The sequence below is a fragment of the Rosa chinensis genome, chromosome 5 (assembly GCF_002994745.2).
Source record: "Rosa chinensis cultivar Old Blush chromosome 5, RchiOBHm-V2, whole genome shotgun sequence".
Taxonomy (NCBI): domain Eukaryota; kingdom Viridiplantae; phylum Streptophyta; class Magnoliopsida; order Rosales; family Rosaceae; genus Rosa; species Rosa chinensis.
The window spans coordinates 88693968-88710366 of NC_037092.1; the positions used below are offsets into that span (position 1 = coordinate 88693968).

At 37.3% G+C, this 16399-nt stretch overlaps 4 protein-coding genes, 1 long non-coding RNA gene and 1 other non-coding gene across 6 annotated transcripts; 4 read left to right on the plus strand and 2 right to left on the minus strand.

The window, feature by feature from the left end:
- Window positions 1-332: 332 nt before the first annotated feature.
- LOC112202758 lies at window positions 333-2681 on the minus strand. Its single transcript, XM_024343762.2, has 3 exons — window positions 2454-2681; window positions 1447-1809; window positions 333-1248 (listed from the first exon to the last, which is right to left on the minus strand). Exons 1-3 carry the CDS (start codon window positions 2611-2613, stop codon window positions 542-544), a joined length of 1230 nt encoding a protein of 409 aa, XP_024199530.1. The 5' UTR covers window positions 2614-2681; the 3' UTR covers window positions 333-541.
- Window positions 2682-2757: 76 nt separating this feature from the next.
- On the plus strand, window positions 2758-2829 carry TRNAG-UCC. The gene has a single exon. It is a non-coding gene; the product is annotated as a tRNA-Gly (tRNA).
- Window positions 2830-3606: 777 nt separating this feature from the next.
- LOC112201767 (probable polyamine transporter At3g13620) lies at window positions 3607-5533 on the plus strand. Its single transcript, XM_024342686.2, has one exon. The coding sequence runs from the start codon at window positions 3890-3892 to the stop codon at window positions 5282-5284; it is 1395 nt and encodes a 464-aa protein (XP_024198454.1). The 5' UTR covers window positions 3607-3889; the 3' UTR covers window positions 5285-5533.
- A 93-nt stretch (window positions 5534-5626) lies between these two features.
- LOC112201768 (B3 domain-containing transcription factor ABI3) lies at window positions 5627-7194 on the plus strand. The gene has a single exon (XM_024342687.2). It carries the CDS (start codon window positions 6256-6258, stop codon window positions 7192-7194), a length of 939 nt encoding a protein of 312 aa, XP_024198455.1. The 5' UTR covers window positions 5627-6255.
- A 2224-nt stretch (window positions 7195-9418) lies between these two features.
- Window positions 9419-11264, plus strand: LOC112201566. Its single transcript, XM_024342474.2, has 2 exons — window positions 9419-9555; window positions 9825-11264. The coding sequence occupies exon 2, from the start codon at window positions 9826-9828 to the stop codon at window positions 10717-10719; it is 894 nt and encodes a 297-aa protein (XP_024198242.1). The 5' UTR covers window positions 9419-9555; window position 9825; the 3' UTR covers window positions 10720-11264.
- Window positions 10766-12418, minus strand: LOC121049591. The gene is made up of 3 exons (XR_005800835.1): window positions 11674-12418; window positions 11042-11178; window positions 10766-10941 (listed from the first exon to the last, which is right to left on the minus strand). It is a non-coding gene; the product is annotated as an uncharacterized LOC121049591 (long non-coding RNA).
- Between the last annotated feature and the right edge of the window lie 3981 nt (window positions 12419-16399).

Genomic DNA, 16399 nt, shown 5'->3' on the forward strand with positions numbered 1-16399 from the left:
AAATGTGTCCAATAATCAAAGCATTAGCACATGAAAATATCATGAGTTGATCTAGAAATGTCTGCGAAACTGGGAATCCTAGACAGAATCCAGATCAAATTAAAGTAGGGAAGTTGATACACAGAGCCAGCCACCATTGTATACTGAAAGACTAACATGTCAACAATATAATACTCATGCAATCGTTGACTGACGAAACACATCTCCAGGCATGTGCATCTGTATTATCTTATGTTATCGTGGAAATCATGCTTTACACTACATTGTTTGACTTTGTTTTTAGCAAGAAACATTACAATTTTTTATTATTATTTTTGATGTTCTCAATCATCTAAATATGTATGTTTATATTAATATATGGCAAAGTATAAACTGTACAAAGTCATGTGTACCTCGCTAGCAACTTTACATTGTAAATTTTTGGTTCTCTGATCTTTGATAATGGTGTAACTTGTAGGTAACAATGAGACTGTCGCTGCAATCTTTCTTACCTAATATATACAGCTGATTCGTCTCCATTGCAGATTACAAAGATGATACATCAGTCTTTTATCTTTAGGTCTATTGTCATGGGCTTAATTGCTGCCAAAACCACAGCAACTTTACATGCAAGAAATCCCACCATCCCAGCCAAGACTTCTTTTGCTGTGAAAACCATTGGGACATCCCCAGAGCTATACTTCACTGTAAATAAAGCAAAACCAAGAGCCAATGCAAGGCCAAAGATTGGCCTCTTCATTCCTCCAAACATTTGATTGGTGCTTTTGCTGTCCACGGAAATTGATTCTGGAATAGGTAATCCATCAACTGACCTCTGCAGTAGAAGAAGATACAAGAAGCCACCAATCCCACCTGTTAAAAATGCAGAACCGGCATTTTCCCCAACTGAAAAGGATGCAACTGATGTACCAACCAAGACCAGTATGGCATCGTAAAGTAGCAAAGAGAACTTCAAATCCGCGTATTCTCTCATGGTTTCCTCGTTTGATATCCCACGGCTTTCGGATAGAGTTGATTCAGGGAGGCTTTTAGTCAACATGGTGAAGGGGTCAACCCCAGATAGCTTGGTGACAAGGCAAGGTCGAAGTTCCACCATGGAGCTGTCACTTCCCTCTCCGAGCAAGATGTCCTCAGCTTGGAAGTGGTAATCGAAACCAATATACTGAGGTTCCTCTCCATCTGTTTCCTCCAAAGACATATGATTCGCATATATAACAGTCAAGTTCACACTTCCTAACCTCCATTGGCCTGACCTTAGAGTGTTTAAAAAACAACTGTTAGTGATTTGGTCGACATCGGCAAAAATCAAATTTCTAAGCTCACAAGAGTAGTCTCATTGTAACCTCCATAGATCATCAGTAAGTTCTCCATATGCAACTTAGAGAGAAAAAAAAGACCATGCAGGCATATTCAGCGGCCTATACTTGGCTACTGGTACAGACTAACCTGATTCAAGACTGATCCAAAGAGCTTCAACTTTTCCAAGTTTAGGTCCCTTAAAGGTGAACTCATCAACAGAACCTCTTTGAAACTGAATTATCTCATCCTCTACTTCTTTAGATTCATCCGGTCTCAAATTCGAGGGTATCCTCTGTAGTATGGAGTTACCATTTTCGTCTATCATGCACAGGAGGATTCCAGCAGTAAGGTCGGAGAGACTTGAACCATAAGCATTACTAGTACCTAGCTTGACCTTATATAAAGCCTGACATTCATAATCCCTTAATGACAAGAAGCTTTTTTCCACTGACGTATCTGTGCAGACATTCACTTCTGTGGCTTGCAATAGGCGTGAAGGCTTTGCATAGTCTGAAAAACAAAATCTTTCACTATTAACGTATGCGGTGAACCAGACACAATGGTGAATTAGTTACAACAATAACGGCCATATACACATTCATGTATTGAAATATAGGTCATATTTACAAAAAAAATAATAACTTTAAGGATTTAACAGGCTGCTTAGGCTCTCAAAACGTCAAACTTGTACTGTTTACACACAAAACACCATGTTTAACAGAAGATGATAACTTTCAAGATTCAACTGGCACCTTAGGCTCTCAAGTCTCAAAAGATCAAACCTTTACTGCCCCACACATATATAGAGACACACTCAAATGATATAAAAGGAAAATGATAGTTCTTCAATGAGTTCATGACCACATACATGAAGAACCAAACTCAAATCCAATTGAATGAATTCTGTTAGGCCACTGTCACATGGGCCTTTTTTTTTTTTTTTGAGAACTGGGATCGTATGTGCATGTATAGTACTGTATACATATACATACAAGCCTGTTGAATACATGTACCATTTGGCAAAATACCAGCTGCCAAATGATGACCATGGCATATATAAACCTTTCAACTATTTAACATCAAAGAAGTAAGCAAACCAAATAAAAGAAGCTTTCTTTGTTCTAAAGGAATGAAACCCAAGGGAATAGGTGTACCTTGGAAATCGGAGAGTTTGGAATGGATTTGAAAACGGCCAGTTGGGTTGTGAAGGTGAAACCTTTTTGTCTGAAATGGCTTTTCTGGGTTTACTCTTGTTCTCCTGAGATAGGTGTGATGTGTTGCAGAGATTGCATGCCTTAAGGAAATGGACTCCATAGTTGCAGTTCGGAGAAAAGCTGAGACACGGAACGAATGAAAGAGAGTTGTAACAGATTCTCCATCATCAAAATGGAAATCAAAGTCGACATAAGAGTGAACAGGCCTGTCATATGTAAATTCGCTAGCCGACTGAACATCGAAGCGTCTGTAGTCCAACGGTTAGGATAATTGCCTTCCAAGCAATAGACCCGGGTTCGACTCCCGGCAGACGCACTTGTTTTTTCATTTACTGTATGTTTATTTGGGCCGGACACTGGGTTTCAAGCGTGGGCTTTCTTGAGGGGTTTTACTTAACTGGAGCTAGGGTTAGGACTATTGGGCCTCTTGGTCTCAGAGAAAAGGGGTCATCTAGTGATTTTGAGCCTTAAAGGAGGATGCCTTGTCACCTTTATTCATTATTTAATGTTTATGGTTGTTTGCTTATATTCTACGCAGTATTGTTACTTAGTTAAAGAGGATTCCGGGTACCACAATTGAGTGTATCAATAGAGAGATTCTCGTTTAAATTAAATTTTGTGCAAGTAATTTTTCCTAACTGCTTGAATAATTATTACAAATTATAAATGTCATTCTAACTGTTGAATGATTGATAATATTCTTTACTCAAAAAATGTACTACTACAGCATGACTGACTCATGTGACTCACATTAAAAACACTTGTGTGATTTGGGTGGTCAGGATCGGTCTTTAGTTGCAACATTTCATGTGCATTCATTAAAGGAGGAAAAGTACAGAGAACAAATCATATAGATTGGCTCAACTATCCACTTGGAAATCGTTTTCTAGTGACAACTTTTAATTTTAAGCTATGAGACACTTGAAAAGATATGTCACTCTACCCATGTCTTCAATAATTTAAGTTTTTTTGTTTGGTAAATTGAATAATTTAAGTTTGATTGCTAAATTGCTTCGCCCATACTGCACCCACATATATAGTATGAGAAGGGTGTATTATAAAACTTAATTTGATCGCCCCAATGGAAAATGGCCAACTATCTTGCTGTAAAAGGCAGCTGTCTCATTTTGAATTGGACGCTTCCTGCAAACTAGGCAATTGGACGATCACACACTTATATTAAACGCAAAAAATCTGCTGCAGATTATCTGGCTTCTGTTTTCAGTGACAAAATGGGTGCCACTAGTTTGTGACAAACACACTCCTTACAATTCTCTACCTCCCTCCTTGTTCCCAACCCAATCTCAAACTCGAAACAGTTTCATATGAGTTGAAACTCTAGACTCAAACTCAAGCACAAACACCAAAAACCCAATATGGAATCTCCTCCAAAACCACTTCCAGACCTCCCGATCACCACCACCACAACCACCACTCCAAACCCAAAGAAGCTCACTCTCATCCCTCTCATTTTCCTCATCTACTTCGAAGTCGCCGGCGGCCCGTATGGCGAAGAGCCAGCAGTTCAAGCCGCCGGCCCCCTTCTCGCCATTCTCGGCTTCCTCATCTTCCCTTTCATCTGGAGTGTCCCCGAGGCTCTCATCACCGCCGAGCTCTCCACCACCTTCCCCGGCAACGGCGGCTTTGTCATCTGGGCCGACCGGGCTTTCGGGCCTTTCTGGGGATCACTAATGGGCACCTGGAAGTTCCTCAGCGGCGTCATCAACATTGCTGCATTCCCAGTTCTATGTATAGATTACATGGAGAAGGTAATCCCTGCTCTTGAATCAGGGTGGCCTAGGTACCTTGCTGTGGGTGTTTCAACTCTGTTTCTTTCGTTTCTCAACTTTACTGGCTTAGCTATTGTGGGATATGTTGCTGTTGTTCTTGGTCTTGTTTCGCTTTCGCCTTTTATAGTCATGTCTTTGATCGCCATACCGAAGATTAAACCCCATAGGTGGTTGAGTTTGGGGCAGAAGGGTGTGAAGAAAGATTGGAACTTGTTCTTCAACACCCTGTTTTGGAACTTAAACTTTTGGGATAATGTTAGTACTTTGGCAGGAGAAGTAGAAAAGCCTCGGAAAACTTTTCCCAAGGCTCTTTTTGTGGCTGTCATATTCACTTGCATGGCTTATTTGGTCCCTCTTTTCGCTGTCATTGGATCGGTCAATGTGGATCAGAGGAAATGGGAATCCGGGTTTCATGCTGAGGCTGCTGAAATCATTGCTGGCAAGTGGTTGAAGTACTGGATTGAAGTTGGTGCTGTGTTGTCTGGTATTGGTCTTTTTGAAGCTCAACTAAGCAGCAGTGCTTACCAAGTTCTTGGTATGGCAGACATAGGATTCTTGCCTAGGTTTTTCGCGGTTCGATCCAAGAGGTTTGATACCCCATGGGTTGGAATTTTGATTTCCACACTGATCACTCTTGGAGTTTCCTACATGAATTTTACAGATATAATTTCATCTGCAAATTTCTTGTATAGTTTGGGAATGTTATTGGAGTTTGCGTCTTTCATTTGGTTGAGGAGGAAGATGCCAACATTGAAGAGGCCTTATCGAGTTCCGATGAAGCTGCCAGGTTTGGTGATCATGTGTTTGATTCCATCTGGGTTTTTGATTTTTGTGATGGCTATTGCTACCAAGACGGTGTATTTGGTTAGTGCTATAATGAGCGTGGCTGGAATTGGATGGTTCTTTTTGATGAAATATTGCAAGGCAAAGAAGTTGTTCAAGTTCAGTGCTATTGAAATTGAAGATATTGAAGAAGAATGACCAAGAAACTGTGTGGTTAATGTTGGAGTTGTAGAAGGATGGTTGGATAGTTCTCCTGGCATAACATTTAACACAGCTGCAAGAAACAGTTTTAGGTGCCTTATTTCTGGCTGTGCCTCTTAAATCTTAGTTGCTACATATAGGCTCATCCTTTGTAATTAAGAAAAAGTTATTTTGCCTACACCTTGGCCATTTTACTATTCCTAATGTTGTTCCATAGATCACTATACAAGTGAACTTTGTTCAGAACTAGATGTGGTATGTTTGAATCTAACAGCTTCCACAATCAAAATAAATCTTGAAAATACAAAACAAGATGTTCTAACCATACCAGCTGGAATTGCAGAGGAAATTACCCCCTGTGAAGTTCAATTTAAAAATCTGCTTAATTCAAAATCAAAGACCACTTCTTAATATTACTACACCAATAATATGCAGTACTTAAAAACTATTTATCGGCCGGTCAGTGCTTAACACCTAGGAACAATTTGAACATTTAGATGAAATCGTAAAAAATTTGAAAACTACAGCTTCTACACACTTCCAATTGAAACTACTTACCATCTGAAACTAGGAAGACAGAGAATGAACTTACCTAAACACACTACCATTTGAAACTACATACCATCTGAAACTAGGAAAACAGAGAATAATAAACTTACCTAAACACACTACCAATTGAAAGTTTGAAACTACATACCATCTGAAACTAGGAAAACAGAGTATGAACTTACCTAAACTGAAAATCAATTTTACCAACTGATACTAGGGAACGGAGAGGCTCTTTCCTAAGTTCAAAAGTAAAGAAAATTATTCCTAATCACAACCTGAAATGCTGAAGATTCTTAATTATAAGTAGCCAGGTTCTGCTCTTCAGTTTCATTCACTTTCATTCCAATCATCATTCACAAAGCCATCCATTGATATCTCTCTCCTTCTAGCCGTAAGTATCTCTGTCTGTTTAATCTAGAATGATGGAGGAACCCTTGAAAACCCTCAATCTCATTGACAAGTTAACTGGAGGTGAATTGCGCTGCCCATCAATTGCTAATTGTAGCAGTAATAGTAGTACCGATCCATTGGAACACCACCGACTACTTTGCCTTGCAGCTTCTTCTTTCACTCTGGATCATTCTTGGTGGCAGTTCCTGCCCTCCACCACAAAGAAGAGAAAAGGAAAAGAACTAGTACCGGTGGAGGAAGAGTCAGCAGCACCTATGAATCATCCCAAACGTCGAAAACTAGTACTGAATGATCACCAGAATAATAGAGAGCTGAATAAAAGAAGTGCCTTGGAAAATAAAGATAATGACAACGAGAGCTGTCTTGGTCTTACTTTGGGGGTTTCTCCGGTGTCAACCACCCAGCCGGTTCATGATAATCAGTTGAAGGAGATGAGAGAAAACCGAGTAGCCGAACGTGATGACGACGAAAGCATTCTTAGGCTTACTGCTGGTCCTAGTGATCATCATCATCATCAAAGGCCGGTGGTGCGCCGTAGTGACCCGGCCATGTTCAACATCAAGAAGAAGTTAACGCCAAGCGACCTCGGACACCTGAGCAGGCTCTTGCTGCCAAAAGATATGGTCAAAAGCCATATTTTGCCTAATTTTGATGAAGACTTGGTAGGAAGGATGGAGAGTGAAGTGGGTTTGGAAGTTACTGTGTTCGACGAGGATCGGCAAAAGGAGTATGAGTTGATATTCAAATACTTGAAATCGTCGAGAAGTTTCGTTTTCAACGGAAAGTGGACACATGACTTTGTGAAGTTGTTAAATCTCAACAAGGATGATGAGATCGGACTTTACTTGGATACTATTCCATCTCCAAAACCCAAGTTCCACTTTTCACTCTTGAAACTCGCAGGCCAAGCTGACGGGTGCTCCTGCTCTTCAACAAGAATAGAATGATCGACATATAGTAGATGATCCCATTAGGAAAACTAGGGTCTTATTTTAGATTCTATATGTTGCATGGGGATAAATGATTCCTTTAGATGAATTTGATCGAAAACTGTACATTTGATTTATGAGAATGACTGCCTCGCTAATTTTGTTAGGAATAAAAAAGAAAAAAATCGATTTCTGCCCATTGAATATTTGATGGAACTCCTTCCCGTATATGCAAGATGAAATTCATGCCGACTTCATCGTCTATATGTTCCAACTTCCATGTGGATGCTCTGTCACAAACTAAATCATCATTATAAAGCAGACTAGAGCTTCAATTCAGTCTGTCATTATTACTTTGTATGTATTAACTACTAGAATTTTTAAGAAAAATGATTTGTGGCCTCAATGAGGCCTAAGATTTATGGCCTCAATATTAGGTGTTATGTCATGTCACCTACACACATCACTTATTTGTCAAATCATGCCATGTAATTATTGAGAAAAATATCATTAGCCTTCCAAAATCTAATGACTCTAAGTTATTTTGATTTTTTTTCTAAAAGAAAAAATTATTTTGTCTTTTTTCTTTCTTTTCATTACACTCATGCTTAGATTTAAATAACAATGTCAAGAATAGAAAAAATTTCATGTAATTCAATCAATAGATTTGCACATACATTTGATCAATAGATTTGCATAACACATGTATATGAGTTCAACCTTTGTTGCGTTTATGTAAATTTTGAAAATATAATGTGAAAAATACATAGTTATATCATTATATATATTCTTATGTTCATTCTTTTCTCTTTATGTAGCTAGGGTTTAAACGTTATATTTTAGTTTATTATTTTCTATTTGTTTATTTTCCTTATATTTAGATTGTAGATGATAATTAATGAATGCTACTAACATGAAATTTTTTTTCTTACCTCTTAATTTAGACATATGTATTTTCCAAATTCAATTTATTAATGCTATTTTTTTGGATGAAATTAATCAATAAAGTTATTGCCTATTTCTTGACACCTAATTCAATATATTTATGCTATTTGGAAAGAAAAATTATAGGAAAGAATTTAAATAAATGAAGAAAAATATTAGTTAAAGAATTTGTAGACATATCTCTTAAATTAATACATAATTAATAGCAGATTTTTTTTCGTCACCTAATTAAATTCATTAATGTAATTGATTCACCCCTAACATTTAAAAGGAAATATAAAAGGGTAAAGTTGGTGTTGCAATAGTATGATGTGGCAAGATATATTATGTGAAATTGAAAATAAAATTAGTATTTGCTTACATGGCATGACACCTAGGATTTGAGGCCATAAATCTTAGGCCTTATTGATTAATGAGGCCCTATATCATTGCCCAATTTATAACTACTTGGGTCTTATTTTAGAATCTGTATGTTGCATGGTACTATGGTAGATGAAATTCATGCCGAATCACAAACTAAATCATCATTATAAAGCAAACTAGAGCTTCAATTCAGTCTGTCATTACTTTGTATGTATTAACTAATTTATAACTACTAGGGTCTTATTTTAGAATCTGTATGTTGCATGGTAGATGAAATTCATGCCGAATTCATCGTTTATGTTCCATGTACATGCTCTGACAAGGTTCCAGCAAAGTCCAACGCGATATTTGGTAAGATTTAGGCAAAGTCCGGTGAGGTTTCGGCAAACACTCCGGTGACCTCACTCTCTCTCTTCCGCTCTATCTTTGTGTAACAAAGGGAAATAGGGCACAATAGTCCCAAAAGAAAACAAAAAACACAAAAAAGGAGCTTGATTAGGTATTACGATACAAAATCAATTATTTTAGGCATAATTGTCAAAATACATTCTAAATTTGGTAATAATTGTTAATTTACACAAACAATTTGCAATTGTGAAAATTAACTCTTTGAATTTGGCAAGAATTGCCGAAAATAAGTAAATGAGTAGATGAAATTGTACTAAATAAATAAATAAATAGATGGGACGGGTGCAAATCGACAATTTTTATCAAAATGATTAATTTTCCCAATTGCAAGTTGGAGGTGTAAAACTGTAAATTAACAATTATTGTCAAATTTAAAGTGTATTTTGATAATTATGTCATTATTTTACGTATGATGAGAAAATCCATAAATTTAATAGAGTAAGAGAGATTAATTTTCCTAAAATTAACGTATTTTAGAACTTTCGGAAAATAAAAGCTTTTATATTGTTCCATGAAGTATTATTCGTAAAAGCCAAAAACCCATTCTTCTTCTTTCTCCTCGCCCCCTTCCCCTTCTTCGAAACCCTAAATTTTCCCCCAAATCCAACAGAGAAATTCGACAAGTCCTCTCTTCTGTGGACGAAGATAACAGCAATTGGACAAGTAAGTATATCTCTCACCATCAAATTACGTCGAATCATTACTCGCTTTGTTTCTTTCGGTGATCGATTTCTATTTTGCGTTGCTAGTCATATATAAACCTCATTAGTCTTTGCGGGAACATATGTATATGCTAGCGTCTTCTCAAAGAATTAACCTTTTCTTCCGATTAATCCATAAATAAGCTTGTGTTTGATTTCTACTGTTAAACTCTCGGGTAAACACTTTGCTACAAGTTACTGACACTCTCCATTCTCGATTATGCAATGTAGCATGGACATTTCCACCCTGGAACCATTATATTATTGCAATGCAGTACAATTTTCTGGGGTTGCTCAAGAAGGTAAGAGACTTTGGATCAGAGCAAGAACCGCACCGATACATTATAGGCTCCTCAAACTAATTCATAGCTGTCGTCGTTGGATTGACCCGTCCGGCGTGGACATGGTTCCGATCAGAGTAAAACTCTACCAGCAAACAGCAACTGTCCGCTGGGATGAGTTTTGTAGAGGCCTTTGTTATGATGAACCAAAATGGGTAACTGAAAGACGATTTATTGTCCCTGTCTCCGATTTCAAGGCATTATCGAAAATGGTTGGTTATAGAAAGATTGTGGCCGGGTATCTTTCCAGCATGCGCGTCCCAGAAGATGAACATGAAGCTATTATTCAAGAAATATTTTGGGCAATTTATCATGCCGTCCCTGAATTTCCCATTATAGTGAGGATACAGCAGTTGACTCTGCAAGCAGCGAACAATGCAATTACATCATATATTGAGGGTTTGGGGAGAGTGAGAGTTGATAGTTTGGAGGAAGCTAATAGACATACAACTTGCGCTATTTGTAGGGAGGACCTTGATCACTTTGAAGGGATTGATAATGATGAGCAGATGATTATTCGCTTGCCCTGCTTGCACCTTTATCATGGAGATTGCATTGTCCCTTGGCTGGAGAGGTGTCTGGACTGCCCCTTGTGTCGACAGTTTATGCCTATTATGCAAGAGGCTAATTCATCATCAAAACCCTCAGGCCTACTGCGTTGGCCTACGCTGCTCATGCACATCTTGCATAGCCGCCTCTGCTGTTTATATAACTTACCATTGACCTTGTATTTGGCTGTTCAATTATTTTCCTTCAGTGTTTCAATTGTTTCTTTTCTTTTTTAAACAAACCAGCATTTGAATTTTACAAAAGTAGATGAAGATAGTCGTATATTATTTATCACAACTCTTTATCCTTTCATACAATAGTAGAAACTACAGGTGTAACTGGTTAATATGGTCATCTGTACTTTATTTATTAAAACCATATGTTTTAACTTTTGCTTTTGATACATCCATTATTCATGTTCGTGTCTAGAATTCCTGATCTTCACTACATTTCTACAGCTGAAATGGAGAGAGGGAGAGTGAGTGAGTGATAATCTCAGATTTATGGTCAAGTATATATAGCACGGGGAACTGGTGTGGAGAGTTGGATTGTACGTACACTGTCAAGTGCTCCAAGCCTGATAACTGAAGTTCATGTTGCTTTTGCTTTGTTTCAATATGCGAGGTCAGTCATTTCTTGAAAGAGATCTGGTATGGGACTTGATGTTGTACCTGTGAACCCAAGACAGTCATCTCCTGCAAGATATTCAGTATGGGACTGGTGATGCTGGTTTCGACTGTAGAATTAGAAGGTTGTTTATGCAACTCTCGTTATACTGGTCTAGGCCTTTTTGTGCTTTGCTATGGTATTTATGCAATGGTCTATAGTATGTATATCTTAGAGATGCTTTGTGAAATACTACCATGGGTGGTTTCTTTGGCAACAAAGATGTCATTCGAGTTACTCTCAGTTCTCATGCATAGACTAAAAGAGGCATAATTTTGTGTTGAATATATTGTTCTTATTGTGTGGTCAATCAAAAAACAATATTAAGATATCATTGCAGTTCTGATAAAATCCCGAACTTTCATATTGTCTTGTAAGATGCCAGAGCCGACAGAGAGGTTCTCGGCAATGATTGTCACATAAAAAAAATTGAATTCAAGGGAGGATATTTGCTGAAGAAGAAGTCGTTGCAAATGATAGACAAATTCAAAAAATTAAACATTAATTTAGGAGATGAACCTTACCTGAATGATCTTTGTCAGCTATGAATCTCGAATCCGAATTATATTAGAGCATAGATTACCGTCATAACAATGGTGATAAAATGATCAAAGCACTAAGCATGTACAAATGCACAAAATGTTGAAAGCTCCGAGATTTCTAAAGAATTTTATAACAAATTAAACAACTTCTATACAGGTAAAGATGGAAGGAACTCATACAACTCATTCTTGGACCCCTACTTTTTTCAATGAAAAATATGCTCACTCATTTTCCTCTCCTCATCCTGTCCCAATTCCTCAATCCTCATCAAATTTCAAACCACCTCAACGGTCCCCACTTCTTACCAAACTCCTAATCCAGCTCAGAAAACTCCACTTACCAAAGGAATTGACTCATTGACCGAACTTGAAAACTCCACTTCATCAAATTTCCATCATCAAGCTTGATAGTAATTAAGTTGAGTAAACCTTTCAGCTGAGCTTGAGTAGTAGCCAATACCGCACATACAAGAACAATTTCAACTGCCGCTGACAACTCTGCACTTGTAGCTTAGTAAGAATACAAGACTCGATGGTATGAACAACTGGCTGATATCAGACAGTCCTTCAAGAATTGAAGGTAATCTTCCAACAAATTTAGTACGTTTGATAACATGGTAGCCGTAGATGCAAAAGCTTAAAGAGCACAGAGAAGGAAGAAGAAGCTTACCAAAAATGAGAGAGAAAAAGCAGAAAATATCTGGAAGTCTCTCCAATTATGAAAACGTAACCAGAATTATTACAATCCAACCTATATATAGTAACCAGCTGAACCAAGACTTAACTAACTTTCCTAACTAACAAAAGAAATTATTACAGGCTAATAATGAGCTGGAAACTACAGCAATACAGCTGGCAGATCACATCAGCATGAGTAAACCTCTAATGTATCGTTGACCAGGAAATTAGCATGCTTGTTTATGCTCAACACTTCTTTCTTCAAGAAATAACAAGAGACAGGGGAATAATTCAATATTTCGTTTTTTTATGATAATATCAAAGCAGTTCAAAAATGACTCCTCAATTGAAACCCAGTTGACAATATCCTATTCCTTCTTTCTATTGTTTTCTTAGACATGCATGTTCAATTTTCAAGAAAATGTAGATATCTCTTGACAACTTTTACTGCGACATAACTATTACTCCAATGAAGAACCACTTGACAATCCCGTAATTCCGTACTCACACCGGAGAACAGATCTTCCAAGAAAGTACAACTATAAAATCCAATACAGCAATTATTCCAAATGAAAACCAATCTTCAAGCTTGTGCCTGTTTGATATACTTATCCAGTTCTATAAGCTTCAATACATGAACTGTCTAAACCACTTGCTATGATTCACAACCACGTATCACAATTCAGAGGTCTACGATGATCAAAGGGGGAAGCATGATGGAATAGCGTGAGCTCTAGAGCTCTGATACCATCATAACAATGGTGATCAGACTATGAAAGCTTGAATTAAAGCACAAATTGTAGAAGAAACCTCCAAGATTTCCATAGAGAATTTCATTAACTTTTCAGGAAAAAAATGACTTCATTAATACAGGTCAGAGAAGAGGAACTAATACAACTTGTTCTCTAACCCTCTAACAACTGGCAAAACAGCCTGTAAGACCTCTAAACAGGCCCAGTCCTGAGATTTGTGTGGCCTGAGGCAAATATGATCTCGTATAAATTGATTTTAAGTGTTGTAAGTAAATTTTTCTAGGTGTCTAGTAATACTTTATTCATTGGACGAAACAATGAAGAAAAGAAAAAGTTCAATGTGTGTTTCTTTATTCTATCGTGCAAATAAAAAAAATATTCTAACCCAGCAACTGAAGCTAGGTTTCAAACCTTGGTTGGGTGGAAAAAATACAACAAAAAAGCTGCCCACTGGGCTGTTGTTTCCCTTCATGGTTGTGGTTTCAATAAAAATAGATATAGTATGCATTGAGTAAGTAGACAAACCGGAGGACCCCAGGAACCAGTGACCTGAGATGGCCTCAGGGTCGGTCCTGCCTCTAACCTAGCTGGCTTACTAAGCATTCTTCTAACAATATTCTAACATTACTTAGGAAGTGGAAATATTTGAAGCCATTAAGAGCAACTGCAACAGCTTCCCTATAAGTATAAAGAAGCAAAAGTCAAAGCTTGAAGCAATTTTTTTTCTCCAACTCCAACAGATTCCCTATTTTACAGCTATCTCTAAAATCTCCATAATTCTTCATTAAATTTTTAGAGATTCTATAAATTTAGGAAATTTTGCTTTCTCTTTCCTCACTATCCCTAAAATAGGGATAGTTATAGAGAATCTGTTGGAGCAAACGAGACACGTTTTTTCCTAAAATAGAGAAAAATCAATATGGGAAAGCTGTTGGAGTTGCTCTAAGAAAAGAGGGAAGTGCACTTTTTGATTGCTTAAAATAACGTTCTTCAAGACAACCAAAACTACCTCATCAAATTTAGTCATAACTAGCATCTAACAATAGCCATTAATGACGGATCAAAATTCAACACATCCTTGTTCCAAATTACTCCAAAAAGACACACAAAACAAAAGCCACTGATCAAAACAAAACGTAAGCCCTTCCTGTTTCAGTAAACAGATACCAAATCATATGACCTAGCCTAAAGTACATGAAATTCACACATAGTTTCTCAGACCTGATTATACCATACCAACTTCCTTCGTCATATTCATACAAAGCTTCAATGATTTCTAGGTCTCTAGCATACAAAGGAGAATGTCTGGGAACACAGGCACAGGTGATGGTTCCAAGAAGAATGGGTTTGATGATTCCAAGAAGGACAACTCTGATGGTTCTCAAAGGAATCTTCTCTCAATGATAAAGCGTAGCTTTTGTGACTTTGTTCTTCCCTCTTATTTCCCTACAGTCTTTGGAGTGCCACCACACGTTCGCTTTCGTGACTTTGGACTTCCTTCTTATATCCCTATCTTTGGAGTGCCACCACATGTTTGCTTTCATGGCTTTGGACTTCCCTCTTATTTCTCTATCTTTGGAGTGCCACTACATCTTCATACTCTTAGGCAAGAAGGGAATGCAATTAAAAATCAAGAACGATAGCCATTAAATAATTCTGAAATGTAAGATTTCATTGCATTTTACACTTATTCTCTAGCACGCGATTACTTCATATTGATATATCTCTTTCTTTGCATTTTTTAGTCAAGACAGAGCCACATGTTCATACTCTTAGGCAAGAAGGGAATGCAATTGAGAATCAAGAACGACAACCATTAAATGTTTCTGAAATCGTAAGATTTATTGCATTTTACAGTACTTATTCTCTAGTGCGCGATTACTTCATATTGATATATCTCTTTCTCTGCAATTTGTAGTTGAGACAGAGCCACATGTTCATACTCTTAGGCAAAAAGGGAATGCAATTGAAAATCAAGAACGACAACCATTAAATGTTTCTGAAACGTAAGATTTCATTGCATTTTACACTTATTCTCTAGCACGCGATTACTTCATATTGATATATCTCTTTCTCTACATTTTGTAGTCGAGACAGAGCCACATGTTCATACTCATAGGCAAGAAGGGAATGCAATTGAAAATCAAGAACGACATCCATTAAATGTTTCTGAAACGTAAGATTTCATTGCATTTTACACTTATTCTCTAGCGCGCGATTACTTCATATTGATATATCTCTTTCTGTGCATTTTTAGTCGAGATAGAGCGATACTTCAAAGACATATCTTGAGGAGGCTGTGGTTGCTTACCCCTGTACTCATACTACTTTCAGTTGGAGGAACTATGTACTTTTCTGGGATCAGCTGGTCCGATTACGAAGCCCCTTCTATGTCTAAACTTCAACTGTTTGCACACGGCCCCCTCTTAAAGTATTCTCACTAATCACGGGAGATACATCTTCCATGGTTTCGATTGTCTCAAATCGGGTAACTTCTATCCTAGCTTCTGTATTTGTTGTACCTCTTCACTCTTTGGGCTTCTACAGGGTAGTGATGTCTTGGTTGAGGTTCTTGTGGTTTAATTCTTACACTGTCACCTAGAATGCAGATTGTTGCTGTCTATATTGTCCATCTATTATGTGTCGTCACGATGCATTAGCTTCTTTCTCTTGGGTGGGGTGCTATTTCATATACCCTTTGTTCTCTGGTTTTCAACCATACACAGCTACAATCATCCAGGAAAATTCTATTAAATGAAAGGAATTTCTTTTAGTTCCTCTTTCGACAAGGTGATGATGCGTTTTGGGCGTGATCTCGATAATTAGAGATGGATAGTTCGTGTTCCTTCTTCAACTGCAAAGTTGGGTAATTGCTGATATTTACCCAATTTCGTTTTAATGGCTATGAAGATATGCACTATTTCTCTTGTTCTTTGCAATTATAAAGTTTAATGTCTTGATTTGTTAACAAATGAATTTTTTGAACTGGATTGAAGTTGGATGACATGTGTGCTGTAGAATTAATATTTCAACTAAAATTGAATACACTCATCCAACAGTTGATTTAAAAGTCTTCATTAGAGCATCTCCCATAATAATATCGCATAAAAATGCTCTCATCATTTTGTGAATGGATTTTATAATCAGTTGATTACCCGTCTCAATGGATTTCCTAGCTTAGTTTTAGGACTTTGATTAGATACTATTTATCATAAAAATATCTCCTATTAATTTGATTAGATTGGTTCAATTTCTTGTCTATTTCTCCTAGAATACAA

What these genes read in the sequence shown, in the direction of transcription:
- LOC112201768 (XM_024342687.2), top strand. Translation starts at nt 6,256, where the DNA reads ATGATGGAGGAACCCTTGAAAACCCTCAATCTCATTGACAAGTTAACT.
- LOC112201767 (XM_024342686.2), top strand. Translation starts at nt 3,890, where the DNA reads ATGGAATCTCCTCCAAAACCACTTCCAGACCTCCCGATCACCACCACC.
- LOC112202758 (XM_024343762.2), bottom strand. Translation starts at nt 2,613, where the DNA reads ATGGAGTCCATTTCCTTAAGGCATGCAATCTCTGCAACACATCACACC. An exon ending in CAAACTCTCCGATTTCCAAG is followed by an intron (nt 1,810 to 2,453) that starts GTACACCTATTC and finishes TTTGTTTTTCAG; the next exon opens with ACTATGCAAAGCCTTCACGC. An exon ending in TTGGATCAGTCTTGAATCAG is followed by an intron (nt 1,249 to 1,446) that starts GTTAGTCTGTAC and finishes CTCTAAGGTCAG; the next exon opens with GCCAATGGAGGTTAGGAAGT.
- LOC112201566 (XM_024342474.2), top strand. Translation starts at nt 9,826, where the DNA reads ATGGACATTTCCACCCTGGAACCATTATATTATTGCAATGCAGTACAA.